The sequence below is a fragment of the Pleurodeles waltl genome, chromosome 1_2 (genome assembly GCF_031143425.1).
Source record: "Pleurodeles waltl isolate 20211129_DDA chromosome 1_2, aPleWal1.hap1.20221129, whole genome shotgun sequence".
In the NCBI taxonomy this organism is placed as follows: domain Eukaryota; kingdom Metazoa; phylum Chordata; class Amphibia; order Caudata; family Salamandridae; genus Pleurodeles; species Pleurodeles waltl.
Window position 1 is genome coordinate 1359113230 of NC_090437.1, and position 25105 is coordinate 1359138334.

Genomic DNA, 25105 nt, shown 5'->3' on the forward strand with positions numbered 1-25105 from the left:
AACCTCTCACTCACCGATGAAACCCACCATCACCAAAACCAACTTCCACATATTTATGACAGACGTCACAGACTTCATGAAGGACAACTGCCTGGACAACTCATTAGAGTAAGTAATGGGAGGAGGAAGGAAGAATCGAAGTAATGAAGATTACCAGTAAGTAATTCACACGTTACTGCCAGCAGGACACCCAACCCAATTATCATCATTTTGGAATCCAAGTAGGAACGGTGAGGGTGAGTCAGGCCTAATGACCTATAAGCAAACAAAGGCTTTACTAGAAGGAGTCAATGAAGAGACTTGAAGGTATGAGTTGCATTATCATACTTTTGGGTTCCAGCAACCCATCGGCTGCAGACTGACATACGTCTTTAGGGGCAAAAAGTCACAGTCTTAGAGGCCCCAATATAGAATTTACTGCATGTCCAATGCAATTAATGGACAACCACTAAGCAGGGTACTCCTGGGCAGAAACACTGAACTTTTGCCAAAACTTTAAACTGATCCATTTCAGCTTTTGTGCAACATGTAAACATAGGGAAAAAGCCCAAAAGAAAGCCAATCATTTTATGGAATCCTCCAAGGTCTGTAACAAAGGCAAGCTTTGACTCAGGGACAGATCAAGATTTTCTTGGAGAAATAAGTAGAAATTGAGTTTAGCATAGATACACTCTAATCAATCATCATATCTACTTGGCTTGGGTTTGGAGAGGCAAATCTTCAGCTGATGGTTGAAGTAAACTCAGCACACTTATGGGGTGCTTAAGAGGTTCCCCTGGGAATATGGCCCTCTTGGGTGACAACATTCTCCCTGTACCAGTGGCCCTTGAGGCAGGGAGACAGGAGACCATCAATTTCACACCCCATAGTGGGTCATCTGCACTTACTACTGCTGTATCATCTCATAAGGGGCCTCCTGCTGTGATCCACTAAATATGCAAATCTGCCCAGCTTTGTAACACAGCAAGAGCCTATAGGATATAGAAAAAACACACACTGCTGGTACTTGCTTCAGTTCACGCAAGAGTATAATGCCAGCTGTTGCATTTCATTTCAGGTGATTCCTTTGGCACCCAACTATATCTCTGCATAGGACTATATTTGATAGAGGGACACAGTATCCTCATGAATATAATGATAAAGTAGGAAAACTTGTTCAAACTCCCTCAGTGCCAGTTCTATTTCTTCTGCTCCCACTACACGTGAGGATGACTTGTTGGGCTCCAACTTTTCTTTGATTTGCAGGCCTACATGGTGTGTTCTAGGATTTATGCCTTTTACACCAGTGATGGATTCATAGGGCTGTGAGATACACTGCCAACCTATCTAAAACCTGCAGTAACATTTTAGGGTTTTCCAGGTCCAGACCTATCACTGAAACCACCTTTAGGAATAAAAGCTCAAACTGGTCTTTTCCGTTCTATGTTTCATTTCACTCCTGCAGTACACTCTGTCGCTTGAGTAGCAGTGGACCCTGAAGTTTTGAACATGCTCTTTTTTCATCCATGATGTCGGCTTCACCCAGACTTGCACTGATTATAGAAACTTACTTCTAAAGTTGTGCACCATGAAAGAAAATACTCATAGGCAACAATTCCGGATTCATTTTTTATTGATTTCAGTATATTTGAATATGATACAAAGCTTAATGACAGAGTAAACATGCCTTTAGACCTCTGCATAACCTGCTAGAAGCTTGTGGAATGGGATATTAGGTGGGCTGACTCAGGGAGGTTGTAAACCTCAGCAAGGCCCTGAAGTAGTGATTGGCAGTAGTGACTCTCTGTGAGTCTGTGGTCCATACCTCCTTGATAGGTGCTGATTTCAGTGAAACTATGCAAAGCTGATGTGAATAAGAACAGAAGAGAGTTCAGCAGATGTCAGTCCATCTCTGGTGTCTCATCCTTGGTGCAGCCTTAAGGATCCACTCAGAGCACTCGAGTAAAAACATTTGTCCCAACCCTGCAGGGCATAAATAAAACATACACATTAGGATTTCAGCAAAGACACTCTTAACATATTCATCATCTTGAGCAAAATTCAATCCACCATTTTCAAAATCTAATTACCTCCTCTTGTAACCACTCAGTCCGTATTCTCAATGATCAAACAATGAATGAACCTTATACCTATTACTCAGCCAAGGTCACATTCAGGTATTCATCTTCTCGAAAAACTCTCCCAGATAAAGACGGACATTGCTGAGTGTGAGTCCCTGCATTCCCTTTCATCTCATTCAGAAAACAAATCTCTACTCTTAATGTCAATCAATAAATAAATTATTTGTATTACAAGGATTTGTCCCTCCCTCTATCAAGTGTGGCCTATTGACCCCTGCCACAGGCCATTAAACAAGCACTGACAATGCCAAAACCTGTGGCTTATGAACAAAAGTGTATTTTGCGTCACTGATAGGTGTAGACACTCAGTAAATCATCAGGCACACGCTATGTCACTCCTCTTATTTCACACATGCATCCATTCATCAATTCATTGATTGATCCTTTGATACATGCTCTGACACAACCACATTAAAATACACACTAACTCTGCAACATATGCAAGATAAATGAAAAGGATTCATTTTTATAACAAAACTAAACATAGCAGTGTGTGTCCATCTTCCAAAGCGATTGTAAATAGTTGTTTTAAAGTTCAAGAATGGCGCCACATTCATAACCAATGTGTGGGTTATCTTTGAATGGTAAAACAATGATGCACTAAACAGCAGCATTCCATAATGCTCTTCTGGTTTAGAAGAAGTAGCCACGTGGGATGGAGTGACTGCACATGAAATGAGAGGTAGGCAAGTCACTTGTTAGCATTTCCTAGAAAGTTGTAGCATCCTCTTGAGAAATATTAAAATAAAAAGAGGAGAAGCAAAGAAATGAAAGGGGAACTATAAAAGGTGGACACTGAAAACTAAACAGCCAACCACCCTGGACACTGAAGCACACTCATTTTCAGGTGGATGTACACATGTAATCAGCAAGCGCTGTCATTCACAGCAAGAGAGCCAATGACTGAGGTAGGCTGAACCAAGACCCCTTGCAGGATGCTGCCATGGATAGAAGTAAGGTGTAAATGACACTCAGGTAGACCAATGGCAGAACAAAGCTGATTTAAAGGCCCTCTATGTTTCCTTGTGGATATATATTTATAAATATGAATGTTTGTGTTATTTCATAATTTCAAAGCTTAGAAAATGTTCTGCTTTTGTGCGTAATTACGCACCATAGGAATAAATGGGAACATTTTTAAAAATCCATACAAAATCAGGCAATGCTTTCACCTATTTTTAGGTCAAGGTTGTCAAGATTTCCTGTGGGCCAGCTGGAGAAGTTCGGGCAGTTCCCGGCTCAAGCTAGAGCAGTGGCTGAAAGTCTTGGAGTTGGTGCAAAACAGAGAGGGGGGCCGCTTGGAAACACAATGCACAGATGAACTTAAAGGTATGACCGGTGGATCCTCTTGGAAGGTGGAGGTCAATAGGGGTTAGGAACCTCTATAGCACAGCTGGTTTGCCAATGAAGGGGCCAGGGAGGCCGGGAACAATGCAGATTGGTCAGCCAGGAGTTGTGCATTTTGGGGTCCTTGGAGCCAGGTGCAGGTCACTTGGAGGGTAAATTGATTGTCAGCAGGGCTATTCTATGGGGTGGTTCTTGTGTGTCCTGAAGCCTCTCAACTGGTCTTTGCTTCTGAGCTTTTGAGAGTCAGGAGTGGACTTTCCTTCTTGGTGTCCAACACTGGGGGTCCAGTACTCTGGGCAATGGTATGTCTCAGGCCCTGAAAGTTGCAGTGCCACCAAACTTGGGACACTGGTAGGTTTTGTTGTTTGGGTCCATCGTGATGAGTTTGGTCAAGCTGCTGGATCTGCTTCATTGGTCAGCAGCTGGTCAGTGAACTGGACTTCAGGGTGCACAAGAGTGATACCTTCACAATGAGTGAGGTATTTGGTGATTTTCTGAAGGATTGATGTGCTTTGGGATTTTGTAGAGTCCTTCAGTTTTCCAGTTAGCACCTCAGTGGCGTTGGTCGAGTCAGGGTTTGGTGCCTTTTTCTTTGTACAGCAGGATTTTTGTTCTTGTGTCTTGTGTCTTCTTTTCTCCTGGTCTTCTTGTGTCCATCAAATCTGATCTGTTGGTCTAGGGAGACCCACTAAATACATCTAAGGGTCATTAGGGGGAGTAACTGGTGGTGGCCATTGGGTCACCTATTTTAGGGTGGCTTCACCCACTAAGTGACCACTTCCTGTGGGGAGGGCTCACATCCAACACTGGCATCAGTGTGGGTTAATTATTCTGAGTTGTTTGACACCAAACAGCCCAGGGTTCAGAGAGGACATCATGTAGCTAAAGAAATCATAATGATCTGTGTCCAGCACATGCATTTGCTATGGCTCCCCTGTACACTTACCACATCTTAAGGTTTAGCGATGTCCATAGTAGAGGCATTTTTTCTCATGCACACATATGCCCTGACATGCATTATAGTGCACCCTGCCTTAGAGCTGTAAGGCATGCCAGAGTGGTGACCTACCTATATTGCATGCAGTGTTATTGGGCATGGCACTCTGGGTGAGTGTCATGTTGAGTTTGCAATTTTAGATGCACCTTGTCATGCACTTGCAATGGGAGTCTGCATGAGGCTCGTGTGGGGCATCCCAGAGTGACACAATTGGTGCTGTAACTCTGAGGGGCCCTCTTCAGTACTCATGCCCCAGGTATTCGAGGTACCATTTACTAGGGACTTTCAAGGGTGTCTGAAGTGCCAAACATAGTACAGTTTTTGTGAAAGAGATCTGGCCCTAGGAACCTGTTTAGCAGGGGCCCAGGGCACTTACAGTTTGAAACTGCATCATTTTCCAAGCAAAGAGTGGGTGGGGCTACCATGTCAACAGAGTCCCTTTCTCACACTTGCGCCTTAAGGTAATTAAAACTCGCATCGCGCCATGCACTGCTAATTATCCCAGATATTACAGCACCCATGAAAACCTTTAATAAAATAAAAAAGCAATGAAACAGTAACAGTCAAATTATTGAACAAAAAACTGTGCATGGTGGGGGCACAATTTATAGTTACCTTACGGTACCAGTTATAGTTACTTGAAATAACTCTAACTATAACTGCTGAATTTCTATGGCTTTTTGTGAGTAAATTCAGAAACGAACTATAACGTCCCTGCAACCGTTGGGTTTTTAATTGAGTCTATATATCCCTTTTTTCCAACCCCTGCTTGATGAATCATCCTAAAACTAGGTAGTTATAGTTAGCAGACCACTACACAAGCATGGCACTGAAGATCAATGAAAGGCATGAACCAATACAACGGCTGTTGCTCACGTATAGTGGAAGAGACACGACTGCACGACTTATTAAGGTCGTAGCACAACACTTGATTTGGAGCGCATTTTACGCTTTTTGCATACATGACAGACATTGGACTTGGTGGGATGTCCAGAACACAGGATCCTCGATACAGTCTTTACAGTATTGGTTCATGCCTTTCATTGATGCCTTGAAAAAGTCTTTTAGACAAACCACGTGTCGGCTGTTAGGCTGTTGTTGCCATTGAACTTACCGTTGCCTTGATTTGAATCTCTTGCCAACGGATGAATAAAATCCTTTTGATGCACCATATACTCGTTTCACGCACTGAATTGCAAACATAGAAAAGTTTGGACTTCTTGGACTTTTTGGGTGTGCCCGGTGCATATTTGTAGGAGGCTGAACTGGCTTGTAGTCAGTACCAAGGGGTACTTGCACCTTGCACCAGGCCCAGTTATCCCTTATTAGTGTATAGGGTGTCTAGCAGCATAGGCTGATAGATAATGGTAGCTTAGCAGAGCAGCTTAGGCTGAACTAGGAGACGAGTGAAGCTCCTACAGTACCACTAGTGTCATTTGCACAATATCATAAGAAAACACAATACACGGTTATACTAAAAATAAAGGTACTTTATTTTTATGACAATTGCCAAAGTATCTCAGAGTGTACCCTCAGTATGAGGATAGCAAATATACACAAGTTATATGTACACAATACCAAAAAAATGCAGTATAGTCTTAGAAAACAGTGCAAACAATGTATAGTTACAATAGGATGCAATGGGGACACATAGGGATAGGGGCAACACAAACCATATACTCCAAAAGTGGAATGCGAACCACGAATGGACCCCAAACCTATGTGACCTTGTAGAGGGTCGCTGGGACTATTAGAAAATAGTGAGAGTTAGAAAAATAGCCCTCCCCAAGACCCTGAAAAGTGAGTGCAAAGTGCACTGAAGTTTGCCAAAGGACAAAGAAGTCGTGATAGGGGAATAATGCAGGAAAGACACAAACCAGCAATGCAACAACGATGGATTTCCAATCTAGGGTACCTGTGGAACAAGGGGACCAAGTCCAAAAGTCACAAGCAAGTCGGAGATGGGCAGATGCCCAGGAAATGCCAGCTGTGGGTGCAAAGAAGCTTCTACTGGACAGAAGAAGCTGAGGATTCTGCAGGAACGACAAGGGCTAGAGACTTTCCCTTTGGAGGACGGATTACCCACGCCGTGGAGAGTTGTGCAGAAGTGTTTTCCCGCCGAAAGACCACCAACAAGCCTTGCTAGCTGCAAATCGTGCGGTAAGGGTTTTTGGATGCTGCTGTGGCCCAGGAAGGACCAGGATGTCGCAAATTGCATCAGGAGAGATAGGGGACATAGAGCAAGACAAGGAGCCCTCTCAGCAGCAGGTAGCACCCAAAGAAGTGCCAGAAACAGGCACTACGAGGATGCATGAAACAGTGCTCACCCGAAGTTACACAAAGGAGTCCTACGTCGCCGGAGACCAACTTAGAAAGTCATGCAATGCAGGTTAGAGTGCCGTGGACCCAGGCTTGGCTGTGCACAAAGGATTTCCGCCGGAAGTGCACAGGAGCCGGAGTAGTTGCAAAAGACGCGGTTTACAACAATGCAGTCTGGCGTGGGGAGGCAAAGACATACCTCCACCAAACTTGGACTGAAGAGTCACTGGACTGTGTGAGTCACTTGGACAGAGTTGCTGGATTCAAGGGACCTCGCTCGTCGTGCTGAGAGTTGACCCAAGGACTGGTAATGCAGCTTTTTTGGTGCCTGCGGTAGCAGGGGGAAGATTCCGTCGACCCACGGGAGATTTCTTCGGAGCTTCTAGTGCAGAGAGGAGGCAGACTACCCCCACAGCATGCACCACCAGGAAAACAGTTGAGAAGGCGGCAGGATCAGCGTTACAGAGTTGCAGTAGTCGTCTTTGCTACTATATTGCAGGTTTGCAGGCTTCCAGCGCGGTCAGCGGTCGATTCCTTATCAGAAGGTGAAGAGAGAGATGCAGAGGAACTCGGCTGAGCTCATGCATTCGTTATCTAAAGTTTCCCCAGAGACAGAGACCCTAAATAGCCAGAAAAGAGGGTTTGGCTACCTAGGAGAGAGGACAGGCTACTAACACCTGAAGGAGCCTATCAGCAGGAGTCTCTGACGTCACCTGGTGGCACTGGCCACTCAGAGCAGTCCAGTGTGCCAGCAGCACCTCTGTTTCCAAGATGGCAGAGGTCTGGAGCACACTGGAGGAGCTCTGGACACCTCCCAGGGGAGGTGCAGGTCAGGGGAGTGGTCACTCCCCTTTCCTTTGTCCAGTTTCGCGCCAGAGCAGGGCTAAGGGGTCCCCTGAACCGGTGTAGACTGGCTTATGCAGAATTGGGCACCTCTGTGCCCAACAAAGCATTTCCAGAGGCTGGGGGAGGCTACTCCTCCCCTGCCTTCACACCATTTTCCAAAGGGAGAGGGTGTCACACCCTCTCTCAGAGGAAGTTCTTTGTTCTGCCATCCTGGGCCAGGCCTGGCTGGACCCCAGGAGGGCAGCTGCCTGTCTGAGGGGTTGGCAGCAGCAGCAGCTGCAGTGAAACCCCAGGAAGGGCAGTTTGGCAGTACCAGGGTCTGTGCTACAGACCACTGGGATCATGGGATTGTGCCAACTATGCCAGGATGGCATAGAGGGGGCAATTCCATGATCATAGACATGTTACATGGCCATATTCGGAGTTACCATTGTGAAGCTACATATAGATAGTGACCTATATGTAGTGCACACGTGTAATGGTGTCCCCGCACTCACAAAGTTCAGGGAATTGGCTACTTTGTTGCAGTTTTGCTGGCTTCCAGCGCGGTCAGCAGTCGATTCCTTGGCAGAAGGTGAAGAGAGAGATGCAGAGGAACTCTGATGAGCTCTTGCATTCGTTATCTAAAGTTTCCCCAGAGACAGAGACCCTAAATAACCAGAAAAGAGGGTTTGGCTACTTAGGAGAGAGGATAGGCTAGCAACACCTGGAGGAGCCTATCAGAAGGAGTCTCTGACGTCACCTGGTGGCACTGGCCACTCAGAGCAGTCCAGTGTGCTGGCAGCACCTCTGTTTCCAAGATGGCAGAGGTCTGGGAGGCCAGGGGAGGTGCAGGTCAGGGGAGTGGTCACTCCCCTTTCCTTTGTCCAGTTTCGCGCCAGAGCAGGGCTAAGGGGGGCAGAAACCTGTCTGAGGGGTTGGCAGCAGCAGCAGCTGCAGCTGCAGTGAAACCCCTGAAGAGGCAGTTTGGCAGTGCCAGGGTCTGTGCTACAGACCACTGGGATCATGGGATTGTGCCAACTATGCCAGGATTGCATAGAGGAGGCAATTCCATGATCTTAGACATGTTACATGGCCATATTCGGAGTTACCATTGTGAAGCTACATATAGGTATTGACCTATATGTAGTGCACGCGTGTAATGGTGTCCCCGCACTCACAAAGTCCGGGGAATTGGCCCTGAACAATGTGGGGGCACCTTGGCTAGTGCCAGGGTGCCCTCACACTAAGTAACTTTGCACCTAACCTTTACCAGGTAAAGGTTAGACATATAGGTGACTTATAAGTTACTTAAGTGCAGTGTAAAATGGCTGTGAAATAACGTGGACGTTATTTCACTCAGGCTGCAGTGGCAGGCCTGTGTAAGAATTGTCAGAGATCCCTATGAGTGGCAAAAGAAATGCTGCAGCCCATAGGGATCTCCTGGAACCCCAATACCCTGGGTACCTCAGTACCATATACTAGGGAATTATAAGGGTGTTCCAGTATGTAGGAAAGTACCATCTTGCCTGGCAGTTTACCCCCATTTTTCACTGTATATATGTTGTTTTAGTTGTATGTGTCACTGGGACCCTGTTCTCCAGGGCCCCAGTGCTCATAAGTGTGCCTGGATGTGTTACCTGTGTAGTGACTAACTGTCTCACTGAGGCTCTGCTAATCAGAACCTCAGTGGTTATGCTCTCTCATTTCTTTCAAATTGTCACTAACAGGCTAGTGACCAATTTTACCAATTTACATTGGCTTACTGGAACACCCTTATAATTCCCTAGTATATTCCCAGGAGGGCCTTTGCCACTGCAGGTGCTGTAGTGGTCCTTAAAGGAATTGCTTCAGGATATATTGTGGCATGGTCCACTACCACTAAGATAAACCTATTGCCTGAAGCAGTAGGAGGGTCAAGGGGGCCAACTATGTCAACCCCTACCCTTTCAAAGGGAACCCCAACCACAGGCAGTGGAATAAGGGGTGCCACCTGTCTTGCCACTGGCTTGACAGGTTTCACAGGACTTACAAAATTCCTTTGTGTCCTCAGACATTCTAGGCCAATGAAACAGGGGAACAAGCCTGTCCCAAGTTTTAATTTGTCCGAGATGCCCAGCTAGGGGAATGTCGTGGGCTAGAGTTAGGAGGAACTTTCTGTACTCCGGAGGAATCACTAATCTCCTGGCAGCTCCAGGTTTAGGATCCCTTGCCTCAGTGTACAAGAGGTTGTCCTCCCAGTAAACTCTGTGAGAGTCACTGACATCCCCATTAGCCTGTTTGACAGCTTGCTCTCTTAGACCCTCTAATGAGGGACAGGTTTGCTGTGCCACACTCAGCTCCTCCCTGGCAGGCCCCCCTTCACCCAAAAGCTCAGCAGTGTCTGCTTCCAGCACCTCTGGTGAAGGTTTTACACAGGGTGGGAATTCTTCTTCCTCTGAAGTTGAATCCACTGTAGAGGGAGGGATAACAGGTAGTGCTTTACTTCTACTAGCCCTAGCTTTAGGGAGCACTTGGTCCATTGTTCCAGGATCCAAGCTTCCCTGTCCTTTTTGCTTTTTGGCCTGAGCCCTGGTTAAAGCAAAAATATGCCCTGGGATGCCCAGCATTGCTGCATGGGCCTCCAACTCCACATCTGACCAAGCTGATGTCTCCAAATCATTTCCTAGTAGACAGTCTACAGGTAAATCTGTGGCTACCACAACTTTCTTTGGACCAGTAACCCCCCCCCAGTTGAGATTTACAACAGCCATGGGGTGGCTAAGTGTGTTGTTGTGAGCATCGGTTACTTGGTACTGGTGACCAAGTAGGTGTTGTTCAGGGTGGACCAGTTTATCAATCACCATTGTGACACTGGCACCAGTGTCCCTGTAGGCCTGAACCTCAACACCATTTATTAGGGGTAGCTGCTTGTACTTATCCATATTAAGGGGACAAGCAACTAAGGTGGCTAAATCAATAGCCCCCTCAGAGACTAACACAGCCTCTGTGGTCTCCCTAACAAGACCAACCCCAACTAAGTTACCAAAAGTGAGCCCAGCTACTCCCTTGGATTGGCTATTAGTAGGTTTGCTCCCACCACCACTGCTATTAGTAGGGACACTAGGTGTAGCAGTAGGGGTTGTAGTGGTAGGAGGCTTGGTGCTTTTCTTTGGACAACTGGGAACTGTTGTCCAATGGCCTTTTACTTTACATAAATAGCACCATGATTTATTTTCTTTGTTTTGATTAAAAGAGGATTTGGGCCCACCACCCCCACCAGAGTGTTTTTGTGGGCCTGATGAAGACTCATTTTTAGATTTGTCCCCACCCTTGTCAGAAGACTTACCATCCTTCTTTTTGCCATCTTTGTCACCCCCTGTATGAACTTTTCTGTTCACCCTTGTTCTGACCCATTTGTCTGCCTTCTTTCCCAATTCTTGGGGAGAGGTCAGATCAGAGTCCACCAAGTACTGGTGCAACAAATCAGACACACAATTATTAGGAATATGCTCTCTCAGGATCAAGTTATACAGGCTTTCAAAATCAGTAACTTTACTGCCATGTAACCACCCCTCCAAGGCCTTCACTGAATGGTCAACAAAATCAACCCAGTCTTGTGAAGACTCCTTTTTGGTCTCTCTCAACTTCATCCTGTACTGTTCAGTGGTTAAGCCATAACCATCCAGGAGTGCATTCTTAAGAACTGTAAAATTATTGGCATCACTTTCTTTCACAGTAAGGAGCCTATCCCTACCCTTTCCACTAAATGATAGCCATAGGATAGCAGCCCACTGCCTTTGAGGGACATCCTGTACAACACAGGCCCTCTCAAGTGCAGCAAACCACTTGTTAATGTCATCCCCCTCCTTATAAGGGGGAACTATCTTGTGCAGTTTCCTAGAATCATGCTCTTTTGCAGGATGACTATTGGGAATACTGCTGCTGCCACCATGGGTTTCTAAACCTAGTTTCTGTCTTTCCTTCTCTACTTCTAAAGACTGTCTATCCAAATCCAGCTGTTGCTTCTTGAGCTTCAGTCTGGTTTGTTCCACCCTCAACTTATTGAGTTCCCTTTCTAACAATCTGTCATCAGGGTTGGTGGGAGGGACATTCCTAGACACAGAGGTGTGATGGGAATGAACAGAAGGAGACCTGTTACTTACAGAGTGAACCCTAGCAGCTTGGCTAACAGAAACATCACTTCTACTGTGGTGAGAATGAATGCTCTTGCCATGATGTGAGACAACACTATCTGTATGGTGTGACTCAACCTCAGTACCAACTATGCTAGACTGTCTAGTGATGTGCAGGCTAAGAAGTTTCTTTCCTGAATCTTTTCCTGGGGGAGTCCCTGGATCAGATTGGGAACCATTAGCTACTTTTTCAACAGATGGGGCACTTTTAGCCTTATCTTGTTCTCTAAGCATATTAAGTAATAATTCCAAGGAAGGATTCTTCCCTACACTCAAACCTCTCTCTATGCAGAGACTCCTTGCTCCTTTCCAGCTAAGGTGATCATATGCAATCTTGGACAGGTCAACATTTTGGCCTGTGCCAGACATTTTTAGAGAGAGTTAAAGTGATAGAAAAAGAGAAAAAAGTTTTCAGAACTTTTAGAAAGACAGAAAAAAACTTTTAAAACTTTTTAGAACTTTTTAGAAAGTTTAGAAGTACTTATCAGCACTTTGAAAAGAGTGAAAAGAGGAAATGTAAAACTTTTTAGTTATGTGTACACACACTGAACTTGTTTTGTATATTTTTCTCTTATGAAAAGTACAATGACAAGAGTGGTAAGTAGTCTCAAAACACTTATCCCACCGCTGCACAACCAATGTAGGAGGCTGGACTGGCTTGTAGTGAGTACCAAGGGGTACTTGCACCTTGCACCAGGCCCAGTTATCCCTTATTAGTGTAGAGGGTGTTTAGCAGCATAGGCTGATAGATAATGGTAGCTTAGCAGAGCAGCTTAGGCTGAACTAGGAGACGAGTGAAGCTCCTACAGTACCACTAGTGTCATTTGCACAATATCATAAGAAAACACAATACACAGTTATACTAAAAATAAAGGTACTTTATTTTTATGACAATATGCGAAAGTATCTCAGAGTGTACCCTCAGTATGAGGATAGCAAATATACACAAGTTATATGTACACAATACCAAAAATATGCAGTATAGTCTTAGAAAACAGTGCAAACAATGTATAGTTACAATAGGATGCAATGGGGACACATAGGGATAGGGGCAACACAAACCATATACTCCAAAAGTGGAATGCGAACCACGAATGGACCCCAAACCTATGTGACCTTGTAGAGGGTCGCTGGGACTATTAGAAAATAGTGAGAGTTAGAAAAATAGCCCTCCCCAAGACCCTGAAAAGTGAGTGCAAAGTGCACTGAAGTTCCCCAAAGGACAAAGAAGTCGTGATAGGGGAATAATGCAGGAAAGACACAAACCAGCAATGCAACAACGATGTATTTCCAATCTAGGGTACCTGTGGAACAAGGGGACCAAGTCCAAAAGTCACAAGCAAGTCGGAGATGGGCAGATGCCCAGGAAATGCCAGCTGTGGGTGCAAAGAAGCTTCTACTGGACAGAGGAATCTGCGGTTTCTGCAGGAACGCATAGGGCTAGAGACTTCCCCTTTGGAAGACGGATCCCTCTTGCCGTCGAGAGTCGTGCAAAAGTGTTTCCCGCCGAAAGACCGCCAACAAGCCTTGCTAGCTGCAAATCATGTGGTAAGCATTTTTGGATGCTGCTGTGGCCCAGGAAGGACCAGGATGTCGCATATTGCGTCAGGAGAGAGAGGGGACATCGAGCAAGACAAAGAACCCTCTCAGCAGCAGGTAGCACCCAGAGAAGTGCCAGAAACAGGCACTACGAGGATGCGTGAAATGGTGCTCACCCGAAGTTACACAAAGGAGTCCCACGTTGCCGGAGACCAACTTAGAAAGTCGTGCAATGCAGGTTAGAGTGCCGTGGACCCAGGCTTGGCTGTGCACAAAGGATTTCCACCGGAAGTGCACAGGAGCCAGAGTAGTTGCAAAAGATGCAGTTTCCAACAATGCAGTCTGGCGTGGGGAGGCAAGGACTTACCTCCACCAAACTTGGACTGAAGAGTCACTGGACTGTGGGAGTCACTTGGACAGAGTTGCTGGATTCAAGGGACCTCGCTCGTCGTGCTGAGAGGAGACCCAAGGGACCGGTAATGCAGCTTTTTGGTGCCTGCGGTAGCAGGGGGAAGATTCCGTCGACCCACGGGAGATTTCTTCGGAGCTTCTAGTGCAGAGAGGAGGCAGACTACCCCCACAGCATGCACCACCAGGAAAACAGTCGAGAAGGCGGCAGGATCAGCGTTACAGAGTTGCAGTAGTCGTCTTAGCTACTTTGTTGCAGTTTTGCAGGCTTCCAGCGCGGTCAGCAGTCGATTCCTTGGCAGAAGGTGAAGAGAGAGATGCAGAGGAACTCTGATGAGCTCTTGCATTCGTTATCTGAAGTTTCCCCAGAGACAGAGACCCTAAATAGCCAGAAAAGAGGTTTGGCTACTTAGGAGAGAGGATAGGCTAGCAACACCTGGAGGAGCCTATCAGAAGGAGTCTCTGACTTCACCTGGTGGCACTGGCCACTCAGAGCAGTCCAGTGTGCTGGCAGCACCTCTGTTTCCAAGATGGCAGAGGTCTGGAGCACACTGGAGGAGCTCTGGACACCTCCCAGGGGAGGTGCAGGTCAGGGGAGTGGTCACTCCCCTTTCCTTTGTCCAGTTTCGCGCCAGAGCAGGGCTAAGGGGTCCCCTGAACCAGTGTAGACTGGCTTATATAGAATTGGGCACATCTGTGCCCATGAAAGCATTTCCAGAGGCTGGGGGAGGCTACTCCTCCCCTGCCTTCACACCATTTTCTAAAGGGAGAGGGTGTAACACCCTCTCTCAGAGGAAGTCCTTTGTTCTGCCATCCTGGGACAAGCCTGGCTTGACCCCAGGGGGGCAGAAACCTGTCTGAGGGGTTGGCAGCAGCAGCAGCTGCAGTGAAACCCCAGGAAAGGCAGTTTGGCAGTGCCAGGGTCTGTGCTACAGACCACTGGGATCATGGGATTGTGCCAACAATGCCAGGATGGCATAGAGGGGGCAATTCCATGATCTTAGACATGTTACATGGCCATATTCGGAGTTACCATTGTGAAGCTACATATAGGTATTGACCTATATGTAGTGCACGCGTGTAATGGTGTCCCCGCACTCACAAAGTCCGGGGAATTCGCCCTGAACAATGTGGGGGCACCTTGGCTAGTGACAGGGTGCCCTCACACTAAGTAACTTTCCACCTAACCTTTACCAGGTAAAGGTTAGACATATAGGTGACTTATAAGTTACTTAAGTGCAGTGTAAAATGGCTGTGAAATAACGTGGACGTTATTTCACTCAGGCTGCAGTGGCAGGCCTGTGTAAGAATTGTCAGAGCTCCCTATGGGTGGCAAAAGAAATGCTGCAGCCCATAGGGATCTCCTGGAACCCCAATACCCTGGGTACCTCAGTACCATATACTAGGGAATTATAAGGGTGTTCCAGTAAGCCAATGTAAATTGGTAAAAATGGTCACTAGCCTGTTAGTGACAATTTGGAAAGAAATGAGAGAGCATAACCGCTGAGGTTCCGGTTAGCAGAGCCTCAGTGAGACAGTTAGGCACCACACAGGGAACACATACATATAGGCCACAACCTATGAGCACTGGGGTCCTGACTAGCAGGGTCCAAGTGACACATAACAAACATACTGAAAACATAGGGTCTTCACTATGAGCACTGGGCCCTGGCTAGCAGGATCCTAGTGAGACAGTGAAAACACCCTGACATACACTCACAAACAGGCCAAAAGTGGGGGTAACAAGGCTAGAAAGAGGCTACTTTCTCACACTGTCTGATACTACTTCCTTTGGGAAGCCCACCCTGGAAATTATTCCCAGGAGGGCCTTTGCCACTGCAGGAGCTGTAGTGGTCCTTAAAGGAATAGCTTCAGGATATCTTGTGGCATGGCCCACTACCACCAAGATGAATCTATTGCCTGAAGCAGTAGGAGGGTCAAGGGGGCCAACTATGTCAACCCCTGCCCTTTCAAAGGGAACCCCAACCACAGGCAGTGGAATAAGGGGTGCCTTTGGAGTGCCACCTGTCTTGCCACTGGCTTGACAGGTTTCACAGGACTTACAAAATTCCTTTGTGTCCTCAGACATCCTAGGCCAATGAAACAAGGGAACAAGTCTGTCCCAAGTTTTCATTTGTCCTAGATGCCCAGCTAGGGGAATGTCGTGTGCCAGAGTTAGGAGGAACTTTCTGTACTCCTGAGGAATCACCAATCTCCTGGCAGCTCCAGGTTTAGGATCCCTTGCCTCAGTGTACAAGAGGTTGTCCTCCCAGTAAACTCTGTGAGAGTCACTGACATCCCCATTAGCCTGTTTGACAGCTTGCTGTCTTAGACCCTCTAATGTGGGACAGGTTTGCTGTGCCACACTCAGCTCCTCTCTGGCAGGCCCCCCTTCACCCAAAAGCTCAGCAGTGTCTGCTTCAAGCTCCTCTGGTGTAGGTTCTGCTCAGGGAGGGAATTCTTCTTCCTCTGAAGTTGAATCCACTGTAGAGGGAGGGATAGTAGGAAGTGGTTTGCTTCTACTAGCCCTAGCTTTATGGAGCACTTGGTCCATTGTTCCAGGATCCAAGCTTCCCTGTCCTTTTTGCTTTTTGGCCTGAGCCCTGGTTAAAGCAAAAATATGCCCTGGGATGGCCAGCATTGCTGCATGGGCCTCCAACTCCACATCTGACCAAGCTGATGTCTCCAAATCATTTCCTAGTAGACAGTCTACAGGTAAATCTGTGGCTACCACAACTTTCTTTGGACCAGTAACCCCCCCAGTTGAGATTTACAACAGCCATGGGGTGGCTAAGTGTGTTGTTGTGGGCATCGGTTGCTTGGTACTGGTGACCAAGTAGGTGTTGTTCAGGGTGGAACAGTTTCTCTATGACCATAGTCACACTGGCGCGTATTAACGAACACCGTAGCAACATTAGATGCTCGAGAATCACTACAAAACTGAGCATACATTTCTTAGAAGCGAATCACGGTCCTAATGACCTTTGGTGGGTTGTTCTACAAGTACCCAGACGTAACAATGGTGTGAGAAGGTAGCCTCTTTCTAGCCTTGTTACCCCCACTTTTGGCCTGTTTGTGAGTGTATGTCAGGGTGTTTGTCACTGTTTTCACTGTCTCACTGGGATCCTGATAGCCAGGCCTCAGTGCTCATAGTGAAAACACCATGTTTTCAGTATGGTTGTTATGTGTCACTGGGATCCTGCTGGTCAGGACCCCAGTGCTCATAGGTTTGTGGCCTATATGTATGTGTCACTGGGACCCTGTCACACAGGGCCCCAGTGCTCATAGGTGTGCATGTATATGTTCCCTGTGTGGTGCCTAACTGTCTCACTGAGGCTCTGCTAACCAGAACCTCAGTGGTTATGCTCTCTCATTACTTTCAAATTGTCACTAACAGGCTAGTGACCAATTTTACCAATTTACATTGGCTTACTGGAACACCCTTATAATTCCCTAGTATATGGTACTGAGGTACCCAGGGTATTGGGGTTCCAGGAGATCCCTATGGGCTGCAGCATTTCTTTTGCCACCCATAGGGAGCTCTGACAATTCTTACACAGGCCTGCCACTGCAGCCTGAGTGAAATAACGTCCACGTTATTTCACAGCCATTTTACACTGCACTTAAGTAACTTATAAGTCACCTATATGTCTAACCTTTACCTGGTAAAGGTTAGGTGCAAAGTTACTTAGTGTGAGGGCACCCTGGCACTAGCCAAGGTGCCCCCACATTGTTCAGAGACAATTCACTGAACTTTGTGAGTGCGGGGACACCATTACACGCGTGCACTACATATAGGTCACTACCTATATGTAGCTTCACCATGGTAACTCCGAATATGGCCATGTAACATGTCTATGATCATGGAATTGCCCCCTCTATGCCATCCTGGCATTGTTGGTACAATTCCATGATCCCAGTGGTCTGTAGCACAGACCCTGGTACTGCCAGACTGCCCTTCCTGTGGTTCACTGCAGCTGATGCTGCTGCCAACCCTTCAGACAGGCAGCTGCCCTCCTGGGGTCCAGCCAGGCCTGGCCCAGGATGGCAGAACAAAGAACTTCCTCTGAGAGAGGGTGTGACACCCTCTCCCTTTGGAAAATGGTGTGAAGGCAGGGGAGGAGTAGCCTCCCCCAGCCTCTGGAAATGCTTTGTTGGGCACAGATGTGCCCAATTCTGCATAAGCCAGTCTACACCGGTTCAGGGACCCCTTAGCCCCTGCTCTGGCGCGAAACTGGACAAAGGAAAGGGGAGTGACCACTCCCCTGACCTGCACCTCCCCTGGGAGGTGTCCAGAGCTCCTCCAGTGTGCTCCAGACCTCTGCCATCTTGGAAACAGAGGTGCTGCTGGCACACTGGACTGCTCTGAGTGGCCAGTGCCACCAGGTGACGTCAGAGACTCCTGCTGATAGGCTCCTTCAGGTGTTAGTAGCCTTTCCTCTCCTCTCTCCTAGGTAGCCAAACCCTCTTTTCTGGCTATTTAGGGTCTCTGTCTCTGGGGAAACTTCAGATAACGAATGCATGAGCTCAGCCGAGTTCCTCTGCATCTCCCTCTTCACCTTCTGATAAGGAATCGACCGCTGACCGCGCTGGAAGCCTGCAACCCTGCAACATAGTAGCAAAGACGACTACTGCAACTCTGTAACGCTGATCCTGCCGCCTTCTCGACTGTTTTCCTGCTTGTGCATGCTGTGGGGGTAGTCTGCCTCCTCTCTGCACCAGAAGCTCCGAAGAAATCTCCCGTGGGTCGACGGAATCTTCCCCCTGCAACCGCAGGCACCAAAAAGCTGCATTACCGGTCCCTTGGGTCTCCTCTCAGCACGACGAGCGAGGTCCCTCGAATCCAGCGACGCTGTCCAAGTGACCCCCACAGTCCAGTGACTCTTCAGCCCAAGTTTGGTGGAGGTAAGTCCTTGCCTCACCTCGCTGGGCTGCATTGCTGGGAACCGCGACTTTGCAAGCTACTCCGGCCCCTGTGCACTTCCGGCGGAAATCCTTCGTGCACAGCCAAGCCTGGGTCCACGGCACTCTAACCTGCATTGCACGACTTTCTAAGTTGGTCTCCGGCGACGTGGGACTCCTTTGTGCAACTTCGGCGAGCACCGTTTCACGCATCCTCGTAGTGCCTGTTTCTGGCACTTCTCCGGGAGCTACCTGCTTCAGTGAGGGCTCTTTGTCTTGCTCGACGTCCCCTCTCTCTTCAGGTCCAATTTGCGACCTCCTGGTCCCTCCTGGGCTCCAGCAGCGTCCAAAAACGCCAAACGCATGATTTGCATGTAGCAAGGCTTGTTGGCGTCCATCCGGCGGGAAAATACTTCTGCACGACTCTGCAAGGCGTGGGGGATCCATCCTCCAAAGGGGAAGTCTCTAGCCCTTGTCGTTCCTGCAGTATTCACAGTTCTTCAGCCTAGTAAGAGCTTCTTTGCACCAACCGCTGGCATTTCTTGGGCATCTGCCCATCTCCGAGCTGCTTGTGACTTTTGGACTTGGTCCCCTTGTTCCACAGGTACCCTCAGTCAGGAATCCATCGTTGTTGCATTGCTGATTTGTGTTTTCCTTGCATTTTCCCTCTAACACGACTATTTTGTCCTTAGGGGAACTTTAGTGCACTTTGCACTCACTTTTCAGGGTCTTGGGGAGGGTTATTTTTCTAACTCTCACTATTTTCTAATAGTCCCAGCGACCCTCTACAAGGTCACATAGGTTTGGGGTCCATTCGTGGTTCGCATTCCACTTTTGGAGTATATGGTTTGTGTTGCCCCTATCCCTATGTTTCCCCATTGCATCCTATTGTAACTATACATTGTTTGCACTGTTTTCTAAGACTATACTGCATATTTTTGCTATTGTGTATATATATCTTGTGTATATTTCCTATCCTCTCACTGAGGGTACACTCTAAGATACTTTGGCATATTGTCATAAAAATAAAGTACCTTTATTTTTAGTATAACTGTGTATTGTGTTTTCTTATGATATTGTGCATATGACACTAAGTGGTACTGTAGTAGCTTCACACGTCTCCTAGTTCAGCCTAAGCTGCTCTGCTAAGCTACCATTATCTATCAGCCTAAGCTGCTAGACACCCTATACACTAATAAGGGATAACTGGGCCTGGTGCAAGGTGCAAGTACCCCTTGGTACTCACTACAAGCCAGTCCAGCCTCCTATGTTGGTTGTGCAGCAGTGGGATAAGTGCTTTGAGACTACTTACCACTCTTGTCATTGTACTTTTCATAAGAGAAAAATATACAAAACAAGGTCAGTGTATATACACATAGCCAAAAAGTTTTGCATTTCCTCTTTTCACTCTTTTCTAAGTGCTGAAAAGTACTTCTAAACTTTCAAAAAGTTCTTAAAAGTTTAAAAAGTTTTTTCTGTCTTTCCAAAAAGTTCTGAAAACTTTTTTCTCTTTGGCTATCACTTTAACTCTCTCTAAAAAATGTCTGGCACAGGAAAAAAAGTTGAACTGTCCAAACTTGCATATGATCACCTTAGCTGGAAAGGAGCAAGGAGTCTCTGCATAGAGAGAGGTTTGAGTGTAGGGAAGAATCCTTCCTTAGAACTGTTAATTAATATGCTTAGAGTACAGGATAAGGCCATAAGTGCCCAATCTGTAGAAAAAGTAGCTAATGGTTCTCAATCTGATCCAGGGACTCCCCCAGGAAAAGGTTCAGGAAAGAAACTTCTCAGCCTGCCCATTACTAGACAGTCTAGCAGAGTTGGTACAGAGGTTGAATCACATCATACTGATGATGTGCTCTCACATTATGCTGGTAGCCAAGCTGTTAGGGTGCCCTTTGTAAGGGACAGGTCTCCTTCTGTTCATTCCCATCATACCTCTGTATCTAGAAATGTCCCTCCCACCCACCCTGATGACAGATTGTTAGAAAGGGAGCTCAATAGATTGAGAGTGGAGCAAACCAGACTGAAGCTCAAGAAGCAACAGCTGGATTTGGATAGACAGTCTTTAGAAATAGAGAGTTAAAGACAGAAGATGGGTTTAGATACCCATGGTGGCAGCAGCAGTATTCCCCATAGTCATCCTGCAAAAGAGCATGATTCCAGGAATCTGCACAAGATAGTTCCCCCTTATAAGGAGGGGGATGACATTAACAAGTGGTTTGCTGCACTTGAGAAGGCCTGTGCTGTACAGGATGTCCCTCAAAAGCAGTGGTCTGCTATCCTATGGCTATCATTTAGTGGAAAAGGTAGGGATAGGCTCCTTACAGTGAAAGAAAATGATGCCAATAATTTCCAAGTTCTTAAGAATGCACTCCTGGATGGTTATGGCTTAACCACTGAACAGTACAGGATAAAGTTCAGAGATACCAAAAAGGAGTCTTCACAAGACTGGGTTGATTTCATTGACCAGGCAGTGAAGGCCTTGGAGGGGTGGTTACATGGCAGTAAAGTTACTGATTATGACAGCCTGTATAACTTGATCCTGAGAGAGCATATTCTTAATAATTGTGTGTCTGATTTGTTGCACCAGTACCTGGTAGACTCTGATCTGACCTCTCCCCAAGAATTGGGAAAGAAGGCAGACAAATGGGTCAGAACAAGGGTGAACAGAAAAGTTCATACAGGGGGTGACAAAGATGGCAATAAGAAGAAAGATGGTGAAAAATCTCAAGATAAGCATGGGGATAAGGGTAAAACCAAAGATCCCACTTCAAATCTTAAACACTCTTCAGAGGGTGGGGATAAAAAGAAATTCTTCCTCTTCTTCCCAACCTGCACACATTAAAAAGCCTTGGTGCGTTGTGTGTAAAAATAGAGGCCATAGGCCAGGGGATAAGTCCTGTCCAGGTAAACCCCCTGAGCCTACCACCACTAATACATCAAGCTCTAGTGCCCCTAGCAGTAGTGGTACTAGTGGTGGGACTGCTGGCAACAGTCAAGCAAAGGGTGTAGTTGGGTTCACTTATGGGTCCATAGTGGAAACTGATGTCATCAGTCCCAAGACAGTTTCTGTCACACCTAGTGGCATTGGCCTTGCCACACTGGCTGCTTGTCCCCTTACAATGGATAAGTACAGGCAGACAGTTTCAATAAATGGTGTTGAGGCCTTGGCCTACAGGGACACAGGTGCCAGTTTCACTTTGGTGACTGAAAACCTAGTGCCTCCTGAACAACACATCATTGGACAACAGTATAAGATTATTGATGTCCATAACTCCACTAAGTTTCTTCCCTTAGCTATAATTCAGTTTAGTTGGGGTGGAGTTACTGGCCCTAAGCAGGTGGTGGTATCACCTAGCTTACCTGTAGACTGTCTCTTAGGTAATGACCTAGAGGCCTCAGGTTGGGCTGATGTAGAGTTTTATGCCCATGCAGCCATGCTGGGCATCCCTGAGGAATGGTTCCCTCTCATTTCTACTGAAATGAAAAAGCAAAGGAGAGAAGGCCTGAAAACTCAGGAACCCTCTCCATCAACAAGTAAAAAGGGTATCACAGTATCCCCTAACCACACTACCATTCAGGATACCATTCCTGTGGTGGGAAAAACCTCTCCTGGGGTGGCACCTGTTCCAAGGGAATCATCAGCTGGCAAAGCTGGACTCCCTGAGGTGGAAGTACCTCTCTGTGGGATAACTAACATTGGTGAGAAAAAGAGCACCATTTTAGTTAACATGGAGCATCCCTCCAACCCTCCCAGAGAAACTTTAGTGCAGAAACCCTGCACTACCTCACAACACTTAGGACAGCATCCCTGCCCTAGTGTGGAGCTCATAGGACAGCATCCCTGCCCTGCTCCAACTCAAGAGAAACAGCATCCCTGTTCTCTCTTCCAGCCAGATGGACAAAGTTTTTGCCCAGCTATGGCTTTTCTGAGACAGCATCCCTGTCTGGCATTTCCATCACTACAAATAGGTTCAGTGGACAATTCCCACTGCTCTAAACTAAAACTTACTGATAGAAACTCTGAAAATACATCTTCACATTGTTGCTTAGCTAAAAAACTTCAAACAGGGTGGTTTACACCCCCACAGGGAAGTAACCATATAGTGGATGATAAAGGGAGTAACCAGTCTATTGCAGAGCTGCTCTCTACTTATCACCACTTAGACAATAAAGTCTCAACTGGCCAAGGTTAGCCTTATTGTCCTTCGTTTGGGGGGGGGGGTGTGTGAGAAGGTAGCCTCTTTCTAGCCTTGTTACCCCCACTTTTGGCCTGTTTGTGAGTGTATGTCAGGGTGTTTGTCACTGTTTTCACTGTCTCACTGGGATCCTGATAGCCAGGCCTCAGTGCTCACAGTGAAAACACCATGTTTTCAGTATGGTTGTTATGTGTCACTGGGATCCTGCTGGTCAGGACCCCAGTGCTCATAGGTTTGTGGCCTATATGTATGTGTCACTGGGACCCTGTCACACAGGGCCCCAGTGCTCATAGGTGTGCATGTATATGTTCCCTGTGTGGTGCCTAACTGTCTCACTGAGGCTCTGCTAACCAGAACCTCAGTGGTTATGCTCTCTCATTACTTTCAAATTGTCACTAACAGGCTAGTGACCAATTTTACCAATTTACATTGGCTTACTGGAACACCCTTATAATTCCCTAGTATATGGTACTGAGGTACCCAGGGGATTGGGGTTCCAGGAGATCCCTATGGGCTGCAGCATTTCTTTTGCCACCCATAGGGAGCTCTGACAATTCTTACACAGGCCTGCCACTGCAGCCTGAGTGAAATAACGTCCACGTTATTTCACAGCCATTTTACACTGCACTTAAGTAACTTATAAGTCACCTATATGTCTAACCTTTACCTGGTAAAGGTTAGGTGCAAAGTTACTTAGTGTGAGGGCACCCTGGCACTAGCCAAGGTGCCCCCACATTGTTCAGAGACAATTCACTGAACTTTGTGAGTGCGGGGACACCATTACACGCGTGCACTACATATAGGTCACTACCTATATGTAGCTTCACCATGGTAACTCCGAATATGGCCATGTAACATGTCTATGATCATAGAATTGCCCCCTCTATGCCATCCTGGCATTGTTGGTACAATTCCATGATCCCAGTGGTCTGTAGCACAGACCCTGGTACTGCCAGACTGCCCTTCCTGGGGTTCACTGCAGCTGATGCTGCTGCCAACCCCTCAGACAGGCAGCTGCCCTCCTGGGGTCCAGCCAGGCCTGGCCCAGGATGGCAGAACAAAGAACTTCCTCTGAGAGAGGGTGTGACACCCTCTCCCTTTGGAAAATGGTGTGAAGGCAGGGGAGGAGTAGCCTCCCCCAGCCTCTGGAAATGCTTTGTTGGGCACAGATGTGCCCAATTCTGCATAAGCCAGTCTACACCGGTTCAGGGACCCCTTAGCCCCTGCTCTGGCGCGAAACTGGACAAAGGAAAGGGGAGTGACCACTCCCCTGACCTGCACCTCCCCTGGGAGGTGTCCAGAGCTCCTCCAGTGTGCTCCAGACCTCTGCCATCTTGGAAACAGAGGTGCTGCTGGCACACTGGACTGCTCTGAGTGGCCAGTGCCACCAGGTGACGTCAGAGACTCCTGCTGATAGGCTCCTTCAGGTGTTAGTAGCCTTTCCTCTCTCCTAGGTAGCCAAACCCTCTTTTCTGGCTATTTAGGGTCTCTGTCTCTGGGGAAACTTCAGATAACGAATGCATGAGCTCAGCCGAGTTCCTCTGCATCTCCCTCTTCACCTTCTGATAAGGAATCGACTGCTGACCGCGCTGGAAGCCTGCAACCCTGCAACATAGTAGCAAAGACGACTACTGCAACTCTGTAACGCTGATCCTGCCGCCTTCTCGACTGTTTTCCTGCTTGTGCATGCTGTGGGGGTAGTCTGCCTCCTCTCTGCACCAGAAGCTCCGAAGAAATCTCCCGTGGGTCGACGGAATCTTCCCCCTGCAACCGCAGGCACCAAAAAGCTGCATTACCGGTCCCTTGGGTCTCCTCTCAGCACGACGAGCGAGGTCCCTCGAATCCAGCGACGCTGTCCAAGTGACCCCCACAGTCCAGTGACTCTTCAGCCCAAGTTTGGTGGAGGTAAGTCCTTGCCTCACCTCGCTGGGCTGCATTGCTGGGAACCGCGACTTTGCAAGCTACTCCGGCCCCTGTGCACTTCCGGCGGAAATCCTTCGTGCACAGCCAAGCCTGGGTCCACGGCACTCTAACCTGCATTGCACGACTTTCTAAGTTGGTCTCCGGCGACGTGGGACTCCTTTGTGCAACTTCGGCGAGCACCGTTTCACGCATCCTCGTAGTGCCTGTTTCTGGCACTTCTCCGGGAGCTACCTGCTTCAGTGAGGGCTCTTTGTCTTGCTCGACGTCCCCTCTCTCTTCAGGTCCAATTTGCGACCTCCTGGTCCCTCCTGGGCCCCAGCAGCGATCAAAAATGCCAAACGCACGATT

The 25105-nt window shown here is 47.5% G+C and overlaps 1 protein-coding gene across 1 annotated transcript in view; it reads right to left on the bottom strand.

Moving 5' to 3' along the window:
- Positions 1-1594: 1594 nt before the first annotated feature.
- The window catches only part of LOC138296341 (avidin-like), a 49547-nt gene continuing 26036 nt past the window's right edge, over positions 1595-25105 (bottom strand). The window contains exon 4 of the mRNA XM_069235391.1: positions 1595-1962. Within this exon, the coding sequence (XP_069091492.1) occupies positions 1929-1962 (34 nt within the window). The 3' untranslated portion in view covers positions 1595-1928. The remainder of the gene's footprint in view (positions 1963-25105) is intronic.